The 12,235-nt window shown below is 37.2% G+C and overlaps 1 protein-coding gene across 1 annotated transcript; it reads left to right on the forward strand.

Annotated features, from left to right (window-relative positions):
* The first annotated feature begins 5,570 nt into the window (after positions 1-5,570).
* LOC106177622 (nucleoside diphosphate kinase B-like) lies at positions 5,571-9,555 on the forward strand. Its single transcript, XM_013560462.3, has 4 exons — positions 5,571-5,784; positions 6,522-6,623; positions 7,899-8,011; positions 8,964-9,555. Exons 1-4 carry the CDS (start codon positions 5,608-5,610, stop codon positions 9,079-9,081), a joined length of 510 nt encoding a protein of 169 aa, XP_013415916.2. The 5' UTR covers positions 5,571-5,607; the 3' UTR covers positions 9,082-9,555.
* Positions 9,556-12,235: the final 2,680 nt, after the last annotated feature.

A 12,235-nucleotide genomic window follows, 5' to 3' on the forward strand; every position in this document is an offset into this window, starting at 1 on the left:
AGTTAGCTGCTAATTTCCTGGGGGGAATCTTTATTGATTAAGTTAACAAAATAAGTCTGATAGAATTACTACGCATGAACGCCGCTGCACTAAACTGACTCTAACTTTCATCCAACGGCGCAAATATCTTACATTTTAATCAAGATTGCTCTCCGACGATTGATGACATACAGCTGCAAATATGAACTATTTTTATTGCTACGTGCGGATTTGGAGCAGTAATTAGTATGTTTTAATTAAGATAGACCCTAAAAAGTTACATCATAGGCGTACATGTAAGATTTTGAAAATAAAATGTAGAATTCGAAATAATTATCTAATATGTACCCCTTTCGTCTCTTATTTTATTGTAAAAGTGTAACAGTTTATGAGGAATATGTATAACTCTGATACTGGGACTTATATTTAGGAACTATTACCGACACTGCGGTGTCAACATCATATTTCTCATTCTTATTCTACTGAATACTTATAACATTCATTCATTTGGAACAGTTTATATAACATAGGTGCATGCGTACCGTTTTTTACGGCGCCATTATTTCTGCAATAGATGCTCAAAAACAGCAACGCTGCTTTTTGTCAATATTAAATCTGTATTGTGCAATACAAAATGTATGAACAGAATCCGTTCATTTAATTTTAGAAGTACATTTAATAAAACGCGTGAAAAATATTTTGATAAAAGCGATTAACCATTTCTTCCTCTTTGTCGAGATCATTATCCTTGGACTAGTTGTGCTGATATGCATTGAGTATTTCAATTTTCCAGTTGATTTTTATAACTACTTAACGAGGAAAGAGAGACATTTGCGACTCAACGTGTGCTTCATAAATACAATATCTTGTTATCAGACAATCAAAAATTTCATTCGAATTCACCCAAGCTAAGCACAATTCCTCACCGTTTTTGTCTTTCGGGTACTCCTGCCCTCTTGAGCTTGCAGTCGATGCGTTAACGAGACTACTACGTATTTTCTCCTTACGTTATGATCAAAGACGTTTTGAACCAAAGGTTATAACCAAAGGTTATAAAAAACACAGTGATCACAAGGCCTCCTATGAAGTATCAGTCAGTCCTTCATTCCTTGAGCTGTCTGCATTCTGGGAATTAAGTCATTTATATCCAGGGGCCCTTTCGAATTCTAGAGCAGTATAAAATATTCATCGGTGAGACCAAACACTAGATGAGATGAAGCTCTCTGGGTGCACTTGGTGCTCGGAATAACGTACTGTGTAAATGTGGACCATCTACTCCGAATCGATGACATCATTATTATCAGCGATTACATCATTATCACGAACCTAAACTCCGCCGTGCAGATATCTAATACCAAAGTTAACGTCCTATGAGTGCCTGCACTCCTCAGCTTCTGAATGGTCGTACTAATCAAATTAAAGAATCGTTACGATTCGGTTACCAACCGGAGGACAAAGTGTGTCGGACTTTTAAATCAATAATTGAGAAAGTGAAATCTACAGATTGCAGGCTCTTATGAGACTGGTCAGGAAAAATCAGAAATTGAAATTGAATAAAAAAGAAAAAATCTTAACTTTTTAAATTATTTTCGCGAATTGACCAGACCCTTAATAACTAAAAATACTTCATTCAATCACGTTCTGCCTTACTAGAATTACAGCGTGAGTGGTCCACGGAGAATTTCAGTCATCCATCATTAACAGATTTTATCAACATTTACGAAAGGTTTTCTGTCGTTGAATTATTCAACCTTTCAAACCAAAGTCCCTGTTCAGCCCATGGACAAAATTACGTGATTATGTCCAAGTTCAACCTGAGTTGAAGTAGATCGTAAATTAGTGTAAAACACCAAGATGCAAAAATCTCCTCCAACAGTCTAGATTTACAACTGACAGGCTCATATTGAATACGGAAATGTAAAAACGTCTTGTAGTGCATGTACGGTCGCCCCTAAACCGTTTCTCACGACAGTTTACACCTTGCACAGACTTCTGGACGGCGCTTATTTGTTGGGTGAAAAAACATTTGATTTCATAAAGATTAGTAAATCTCTAGTAGCTTCTTGATTTAGTCGAACAGTTTTCATGATTTTGCAGCGACAGGAGACACAAAAGTAATGAAACACGAGTGTGGTGGTTAGAAAAACAATATTTGGATCAGCGGTTAAGACGTAAATAAACAACATGTACGAGTCGGTTAACGAAAACAACAATAGTTAAAGAAAGACTATCCTTACCTGTTTCCCATATAGCCCGTATCAAAATTTGAAGCATAAAAAACGAAATCGAATTCCTATATTTATCAAAAAGAAGAAGTAGGTGTAAGTGTTTCGCATCAGGTCACTCTCGTTGTAAATACTATCATAATGACTGGCATCAAGGCGGACTCTCAAGAACAACATAACTGTCTTTTGGGGACTTTATATGAGTCTGTACTGGTGACTGACCAATGTTAAATCTAATCCGTCACGCGACGATTACCATCACTATAACTACTGGACAGGTGAAATCAACTGAAAGTGCACGATGGACAACTGGTTGGAGCCTGTAAAGTCAGTTATACCTTATCAATACTAAAGGGCATAAGTGCATATATTACAATAATATTAGTAATAATGAGCTGGCTCGCACGGCAGCAACATTATAATACAGACTTCAATAAATTCTCCCATGTAAAAATCCCTCTCTTAACTTGTTAGCGTGATATAAGTAGGTCGCCAGTCTTTTTATAAATCAACATTATGTGATGACAGAGCAGTCAGTGACATTGTACAAATCTCGGGGAAATATAGCGTCACCTCAGTTCTTCATAAAAACAACACGACATTAACATATGCTCCTCTTTCTGTGTCTTGCTATGGACACAAAAAAAAAAAAAAAAAAAAAAAAAACAATATAAATATTTCTCAAGTACTAAATCTAATTCAAAAGAGCTGTAAGTCCTTAGCTTGTCTGATTCGCGTATTGACGAACACCAGTTATGCTTGCTTATGTCCGTTAATCGCTCTGTAAACAGTTCTATGAAAGTTCCACAGCCTTGGTTTTCCCATACTACTCCAAATCCATATGAATATAAAAGATGCTTTATGTCACTCGCCCATGTATTTCTCCCACTCCCTTCCAACTAAAAAAATATAGCAAAATTTGGGCAGCCTGTCGCTGTTTATACACAGAAATCTGAACCAGTACTTAATGTACTTGACATAGTATGTCTTATTTAGGACTCTGCTTAGGAATATGATGCGCGTTAGCGTCTCATATAGCAAGAAATTAATTTCCTGGAAATTTCATCAATTTATCAAAGCAACGAGGTATACACTGTCCTTAACCGTTGAGGATTGTTGGGAAAACGAATGAAATGGTAGTTGATTTTAGAAAAAAAGACAGATAAAAAGCTGTTTACATTGATAACACTGTAGTTAAACAAGTGGGTGATTTTACACTGTTTGGATTGGCATACCCATACGCACAAACAGGTGAAGAAAGCGAGAACAACGGACTTACTTTTGAAGAAAACTCACAGGAAACCAATTGATTTTATCTAATTTTTATAACTGCATTATTGAAAGTGTTTTAACCTTTGCTGAAATAGTTTGGTATAGACAAGCCTCAGAGAGGAGGAAATCAGTAACTTGGGTGGACTTGCCGAGACGTGCAGAATAATATACCCCTTTTCGAATTTTAGTTTCTTCGTTTTTGCTTCCACGAGTGAAATTCGCCAGACTATTTTCATTATACTAGAGACTCGAAATTTAGAAACTTAACACTCAAAATGGTAATTCTGTAAGCTTTTTTTAATGCAATATGATTTGATTTATAATCGTGTCAGCTTGGCATTAATTTTGCAAGAACATGTACAAACTTTTGGAGGACTGACACGATAAGAATTGTGTAAGAATAGTTTTATCAAAGACAAACGCCGTACCAGTAGAATAGTGCTCGGCGTCTATGACAGGCTTGTATCAGAAACCTACCCAAATTTCTTATATCTTTAACATTATTTGAAGAAAAATATGGATATGATTTACCTTGGTGCTTAAGAGAAAATGTTGAATATCTAGGCAAATTGCATTTTACTCTATGAAGGTCGAACGCTCGTTGCGCACCTTTCATCTTCTCAAAGATCAAGAGAATTTACGACCAGCTGAGGGTAGTCGTGGTGGCAGAACAACATCATTTGTTTTCCAATCATTTCGCCTTTCATCATCTTATTAAATTCCATATTATATCATTGACGGTTATTTCATTTCGAAAAAGTCAATACGTTCGTATTATCTCGCTGGGCAAATTGCGAATTTAGGTCTACCCTTAGTTAATATGTTTACACTAATGAGTGTTTTTTTATGATTAGCTACGTGAGCGCAGAGACAGTTCGAATTAATTTTCAGTTGTCTCTGTCATGCACAGCACGTGCTATTTGCATGGACACGGCTATTAATTCCAAATCATTTGATAGCAACATATAGGCTATAGTCTTAGTCAGCGGCGGGCTTAGGATATCTCTAAGGGAGTGGGTGCCATTTTTTTTCCATTTTTATGTCCATACCCTCTGATATCTAAATAGATTTCAAAATGAAAGGAAACAATAATTTTGTAACAGACTACTAGCGGACCCTGTGTTTAGGGAGAAGGGGGTAGCGAGTGACTTCATGCATGGTGTGGGGTAAGGTGTGTCCCCTTGCCCCTTGATCAGTTCATCATCGCGCTTAAGCGGCTCTGGTGCTGGCACATCTGCTGAAGCTGCAAGGGGGTAATTCACTATCGTTCAGTAGATTCAGTAGGCGTGACAGACATGTAAGCCGCTGAAGCTAAAAGCAATTTAGCGAGAAACCCGGCCCTCGGAGATGGGTCGATCCTGTTAGATCGATCTAGGTATGGGAATGGGATCTAATTCAGCAATCTTGATTCAATTTGCTGCATGCATGTTATCCACAGGTCCAACCAGATTCAGTCAGATCTGGCTAATTAACTACGCTGACAGGTAGCTACCTGTCTCGGAGCAAAATCTTACGTTTATAATAGGCCTACAGTGACGTTAGACTTTATATTTATATGTGAGTGCAAATATGACTAAAATTAATTCATGGAAGCACAGCTGTATTTATTATTGCATCCCACATCTACACTTAAATAACTGAAATAAGACCACAGAACTAATGATGAGCGTCTCGCCCATAGCTGGTAATAAATAAATAAATAAATATGAAAATGAATACGAAAATGAAATATAAAACGATATCTAAGTTAGATTAACAGTAGTGTTTTTTTCTGTGAAATTCCCCACATAAATTGTAAGGTTTAATGTATGTATATTTAAGGACTTTACAACGAGTTGAAGGCGGCCAGTGCAACAGATTGAATCATTGATCGACCCTATGTTGATCTCGCGAGACTTTGAAGCCATTAAAAACAAGTCTTTATAGACTAATATAAGATGAGTATAAATCAATTTAAGTTCTTTAGGAACAAATTATAAATTACTTTTGTACAAATATTATTTTAATTTTTTTTATAAATGCAATTACTGCGTAAATGCGATATATGCGACATACTTATTGTAATAGTATAACAGAATTGTAAATATCTATTAATCTACAGAGACCTGTCTCTCGCCATATTTGGTCCCACATGTTCGCGACCTTGCTTACTTTACTATCTGCATTGTACAAAGCCATGGCTGGAAAGACACCCGAACGTAGTTTTATCATGGTTAAGCCAGACGGCGTCCAGCGTGGGCTGGTCGGGGAAATCGTCAAAAGGTTCGAGCAGAGAGGTTACACGCTAAGGGCCATGAAAATGATGCACGTACGTATTGTCAGCCCAGTGAGGAAGCGAGTTGCTATCGACCGGTTGCCGGCCGAAGCACTTTCTCAAGGTCAATTTGGTTTTAGTCTTTATGTCATGAGTCGAAATAAAGGCACTTGCGTGTCGACGGTATAATTTCTCTTTTTGCTTGTCTATATATTTCATTAATAATTGGTGGCTGGTGTATACCTCTAAGCAGTTTTGTAGATAAGCTATAATTTTTCAGACGACAAGACACGCTCAACACGTGTCCTGAACTTCGTCACAGTGCGTTAGGTGAGATGCTAATCAACAAAACGATTAGTAAATTAGGTCTTTTGGGCCTACCATATCTTATTGTGCTTTTAGCATATATTCAATATGAGAGAAAATATATAAATTTGCAAAAAGCTTTGCGTTTGTCCTGTGTACCTTTCAAGGTCATCCGACTCCTTCAACTTGTGTTAAATCTTTTCTGAAAGGTAGCTGGAACCAAATCTGTTGTACCAAGTCGTAGATGTGGAAAAAGTGGGAGATCAGTATTAATTGCAAAATTGAAGATTTTCAGTTTATCATAGATTATGATACTCATTATAAGGAAAATATTTTTGTAAGTCTTGGCTTAACATTTTTACCTCCAAGGTCACAGGAGATCTTTGTTACATTTTTTTTAGTTAACAGCCTACAATGTAACTCTCCTATGGCATGATGGATTGTTATACAAGGTACTGCATGCTATGTTTTCACAATCATTTTAGGCCTCCAAGCCTCATCTTGAGGAACATTACAAAGATCTTAGCTCAAAGGGGTTCTTCAAGGACTTGGTTGCTTACATGAATTCCGGGCCAGTGGTCGCTATGGTGAGTAAAGAATTCTTCTATAATTAATTAGGTAATAAAAACAAAAATATACTTTAAAAAGTTGGTTTAATATAGTAAATCTTCTGAAAGTTTATTGCAACCCTGTGATGCCAAAGGAGAATATTTTTCTTCCATTTCTTACGGTTATCTTCCCTGTGGAAGATTGATAATTGAAATCAGATAAATAATTTTACATGATTTTACCATTAGAACACCTGTTGCTGAACATGCCATCAGTGCTAATAATATTTGTGCCATGCCAAAGAATGACTGCAAAGAAAATAGTTATCTTTGACAGTATAAACCAGATAATCATGTAAGCAATAGGGCGTGGAACTAATTCTTCAAAATCATGCAATTCTGATATTTTTAATTCAATGCGGATGGAATCAGAAGTAGACCCTTGACTCAAGCTGATGAAGAGTTTGATAGCACACTAAAAGTTTTTTTTTATAACTTTAAAACTTGGGCTCATGCCTGACCACCTTTGAACTGGAGCCCATCTGTTCTTTTGTCAAGACTGTACTAGGCTAGACTTCACATGAAGTGGCAGTGACTATATTTGGCTCCTTGATTACTCATAATTGTATCCTATGCCAGACATCCTGCCCTATTGCCTGACCTCCCCATGTGCTACTGTCTACAGCTGTGGTGGTACATACCTGGTACAGGCACCACATCTGCTGTCCACATACACCAGTAACCAGTGCACAAGTGGGGTGAACTCCCAAACTGGAAGTTTGACAATTTTTGTTACATATAGACTAGAAATACATCCAAAATGGCATAGGCATGGAGAAACTTCCTAATCATGCTGCCTTTCTTGGTCCCAAATGAGTTCATAAAACATGGCCCAAGTGTTGACCTACTGACTGTCCTGGTTTCAGTGAGCACCGGAAGGTCCACTTGCTGCACAATTAAATAGGAGGATAGCTCAGCACCGTGGCTATATTGTATGGTCACATTTGTGCCAAAGAAAGAAAAAAAATGTAGTTACTTTGTTCACATTAATTTAAATGTACTATGCTTACAGGAGACGGATGCGGCAATCACTTACCTACTCAACACTCTTCTGGTTTTAAGGTTCATTCCCATTCATGAAGCTGGGACAGTTAAACTACATATGCACTTTCTTAGCAGACCATGTAATTGTAGTCTTGCCAAAGTGTGATATGTGGCCTTTTATTGTGATGTTGTCATTGGATTTAACTGTCAGTTTTGACTGTGCACAGTATTAGTTGATGTGATGTGGACTGCCTTGTCTATTTATTTCAGGTGTGGGAAGGCAAGGATGCGGTTAAGACTGGGCGTAAGATGCTAGGTGAGACCAACCCCTTAGCATCGGCACCAGGGACCATCAGAGGAGATTTCTGCATTGAAGTGGGAAGGTATGGAAAATATATATTTATACAGGGTTCCCAGATTGCCTTAAATTTGGAGGACACTTGGGATATTTACTTTCTCTTTTCCCGTCTGTGAAAAGTCAGGGAAATGAAATCTGTAAAAAGCTCCTCAAATCTGGGGAAAATCAGTAATTTTGTTTGGTCAGACTTAATGGGATTGTCTATACCAGACCATGATGTTAATACCAAACCATGATCATTTATGTCTTATGGCCTGCAGTAGCTGTTTAACAAGGATATTTAAAACAAGAAATGGCTCAAAACTGTGATCCCAGAATTTTTAAATTCTAAAAAGGGAAATGTCAGGAAAATAATTAAAAACTGCATGCAGTTGATTTCCTAACAAGAAAATTTTATGATATGTGAAGTTTTGATTTAGGCAATATTCATATTTAAACTAATGCCATAGATGTATCTGTCTTCCATACTTCTTTGAGATTTGTGATAATTTGAGTAATAAAGTGATGAGTATTTGGCATCTACTTGATATATTAGATTATATTTTTGTTCTTTTACTGGTCTTAGAAAGTTATAATTCAGACATTATTTTAAGATGAAAGAGTGAATTAATCATAGTAATAAAAAAGTATTTTATCTATCACCTTACTTAAATGTGTCCCTATCTTCAGAAAGCCATCAAATATGTAATTTTGATGAATGATTAAAATCCAAAGAGAAAGAAGCCACATAAAAATGGTTGCAAAAGTTTGAGGAATTCTTGCAGTACATTTTTAGTGGTTTGAGTTTAACATGTAAAAGTTTGATTTTTATCAATTTCAGTCGGATTGTGCATGTGAACTAACCTCAGGGGTAACAGTTAGTAGCTTCAGTCTCATTTCATTTAACTGCCAGTGTGAATTTAGACCTTTCTTAATTGTTTCCTTTTTCAATTTTTAAAAAAAAGTATTTCAAGTATTCGATTTTCCTGGTGTTTCAGAAACATCTGCCACGGCAGTGACTCTGTTGAGAGCGCTAACCGCGAGATCAATCTTTGGTTCAAGCCGGAAGAGATAATCGCCTGGGACCCCTGTATCAAGGACTGGATACAAGAGTGAACTCGACCAGACTTTAGCCTATCTCTCCAGTGTCAGGATGTTTGGTGGAAAAGGAACGCTCTGGGCCACAAGACTTAAACAAGTGCAAATAGACTGGAAATGATGAATTGATGGCGGTGGGTGATGGACTGTGCAGTGCACGTGTGTCATTATCATGTGTCGGCCATCTTTTCTTAACTTTTGAAGGCATAAAACGCCATTGTCTATTTATATTTTCGATGTGGTGTCATAAAAATCTCAAACTTTTTCATTTTTCATCTTTTGACAACAGGGTTATAATACTGCGTTTCAATATACACAAATATACGGGATGCATCGAATTGAATGCTAGTCATTCGCCCTTCTGTAAATATAAACGCATTTTAAACCCTTGTTAAAAAGGAACACAAGATAATCACTAATGGTCCAAAATCACTGGTTCACTTTTCAATGTCAGCTGGAACGTGAATAAAATAGAATAATCACATCTGAGAATGCATAGATGTTGTTACTGGTCCACACAAGTTGTGGTTTATTTCGAGTACTGCCAGCGTGACAGGAGTGGTAAGTTGTAGTCAACTAACCCAGTACTACCAGGACCTAAACTTAACCTTTACAAATCGTGTGGGACCCCGAATTCCATTCCTGTCATGCCGGGTCCAGGATTTTTCTGGGGGTGGGGGAAGAAGAGTTCAAATATGAGACGAAAGATTAGGCCAATTTTACTAAATACTATAGAAAACGGTCCGGATTTACCACACATATTGAGAAAAAGGGTGGGGGGCGGTGGGAGGCTCGCACCCGTTTCCCCAGATTCGCCATTGGGCCGAGGACAATTCTAGACTGGACAAGTGTGACAACCAACTCGGTAGCCAAGTCTACCTTGAAAATAACTTATAATAGGTTTCATTTCAGACCATTGGCAACATTTTTTGGTTCAAAATGTAGAACTTTTAGTAATGACCAACTTGTATTCCATTGGGAATGAATTGGTCATTAACTGTAAGTGTTTTGATCGGTGTTTTTCATAACTTAAACTTGCTTTGATAGTCTAAGAAGAGGATAGGTAGAAAAATAAATTAATAACGCTCATATTGACCAGTAAAAGTAAACAAAAACATAAATGGGGCGTTGATCGAGAAAACGTTTTATTCATTTGTTTGTTTATATTTTTAAATTAAAATTGTTATTGTTGTGAATGGAAAAATACCGAAAGCTATCAAAGTCGAGTATTATTAGTCTCCATATCTTCCTGGTGACGGAATCCAGTTATTTTTATCAGGAAATTTTATTGGAAAGTAAACAAGAGTGACAAGTAAAAATCCCTTAAACAGTAAAAAAAAAAAATTGTGATATATAAATATAACAATAGTCATTGAATCATACACGATACCAACACGCGAACCTGATGAGATGCCCTCACTGCGCTGCAAACCTATATGTGACTCATGCGTTAACTATTCATAAGGTTATTTCAAATAAAGGTCGGAAAATAAAGATTGATATTGAGATCATCAATAACTGTAAATGATTGAAGATGGTGAAAATATGATGCACGTATTGTAGTTATGTATTTATCCGATTAAAGGCGTATAAATGCAATATGTAAGATGCGAATTGTTGACACAGATTTTCTAGCGTTGTTTAATGCTTTCTCCTCAAGCAGTGCCAGCTCCGCCTATTTTTCTGGATTGCATAGCATCGCTTCCATAAGTGTTGTGCAGATGATTTTCTCACTATTGTGGTCGCAACAGAAATTCATTACCATATCGCACCCCGTCCGTGATCTCGGTTCTGGAAATTTATTATTTGTCTTCAATATGGCACATTTGAGTCCTGTATTGGTAATCTATCACAGAACTGCCTCTCCATATTTCTAACTGGACCGATTCTGCATAATACTATATCAAAGTAGCAATGATGTGAAATAAGGATCGTTGTTCAGATCCTTTGAAATATTCTGATATTTTTATAATTAAGTATAATAAAATCAAAATTTTAATTGATTTTGGAACTGGAGATTATAAAATGTTTTTGAGTTTGGCTAGATGGTGACATGACATCATGTAAATAATTGTGACTGAATGTGAAAGCGTTCGATGTGGTACTTTGATACAATACTGAATATTGCCAATTTATGACATGAATGTAATTTTTTGTGTATTTTAAGAATTATTCGTCATACAAAACTTTTTCTGTCAAAGCAAAAAACAACACAATATATTCGTAAGCAACAAAATTAACTTGTCTGGTCCTTTATGCACTCTCTTTTGTTATTGCAGAAAAAGGGAGATGATGCAGACGAACCCATGATATTGGAAAATTTATGATAGCAAAATATCCCCTACAGTTTCATAACAACAACAAAAAGATCGTTTTTCTCCTTTAACTCACGCAGCCGTGAGAGGTATTTGTGCATTGTTCTCGTGTGATATGATATGCCGTTCAGAGCAACATATTGTTCCATAAATACACAGGAAAATCCACCCTGAACCTTTAACGCTTTATCTAAAAGCAACAACAACGTAAACCAGGTGGAATGTTGCTCGAGTCATAACACACCTTTTCGTTTTCTCAATATTCCTCTGCCCTACAACTCCGGTTTTCGTGTAACAGGAATGGAACCTCTTGGGGTGTAAGTCTGGGCTCCCGTATGATTAGTGTACAGGTTAGGGTTAGTCGGAGTATTAGGGTTAGAAGGGCCCACATGGGACGAATGTCACCTGTATGAAATAATGGGAAGCGAACTAAGGTTCCTAGCGGACTTCCATTCCTGTTGCACCTGGCCAACAGTGAAAACTAGTTTACACCGGACTGGCTGGAGGTGTGGTCATTCCCGATTAATTGTCAGATCTACGATTTTCCCTAGAGATGAGGAAAAGAATAAAATAATTCTGCATCGCTTCTCTCGGTAATCAATAAAACTGTATACGAGGACAAACTTTTTACAAAATTTATGCTTTATGCTCCCCCTCTCTTCTCCTCTCTCTCTCTCTCTCTCTCTCTCTCTCTCTCTCTCTCTCTGTGTGTGCGTGTTTGTGTGCGTGGCGGGGGATGAGGGGAGGGGTTACCTAAGAATCAAAGTGAGGAACACGTGTCCACTGTGCCCCCTGGATCCGCCTTTGGGACATTTCCAGACTGGACAAGGTCCATATGCATGGAATGCAAAGGGGGC

The sequence above is a fragment of the Lingula anatina genome, chromosome 3, assembly GCF_051362555.1.
Source record: "Lingula anatina isolate TDL-2025a chromosome 3, LinAna3.0, whole genome shotgun sequence".
Taxonomy (NCBI): Eukaryota; Metazoa; Brachiopoda; class Lingulata; order Lingulida; family Lingulidae; genus Lingula; species Lingula anatina.

Coding starts and splice junctions, on each gene's coding strand:
- LOC106177622 (XM_013560462.3), top strand. CDS start 5,608: ATGTTCGCGACCTTGCTTACTTTACTATCTGCATTGTACAAAGCCATG. Junction 6,624..7,898: donor CCGGGCCAGTGGTCGCTATG/GTGAGTAAAGAA, acceptor TATTTATTTCAG/GTGTGGGAAGGCAAGGATGC. Junction 8,012..8,963: donor TTCTGCATTGAAGTGGGAAG/GTATGGAAAATA, acceptor CTGGTGTTTCAG/AAACATCTGCCACGGCAGTG.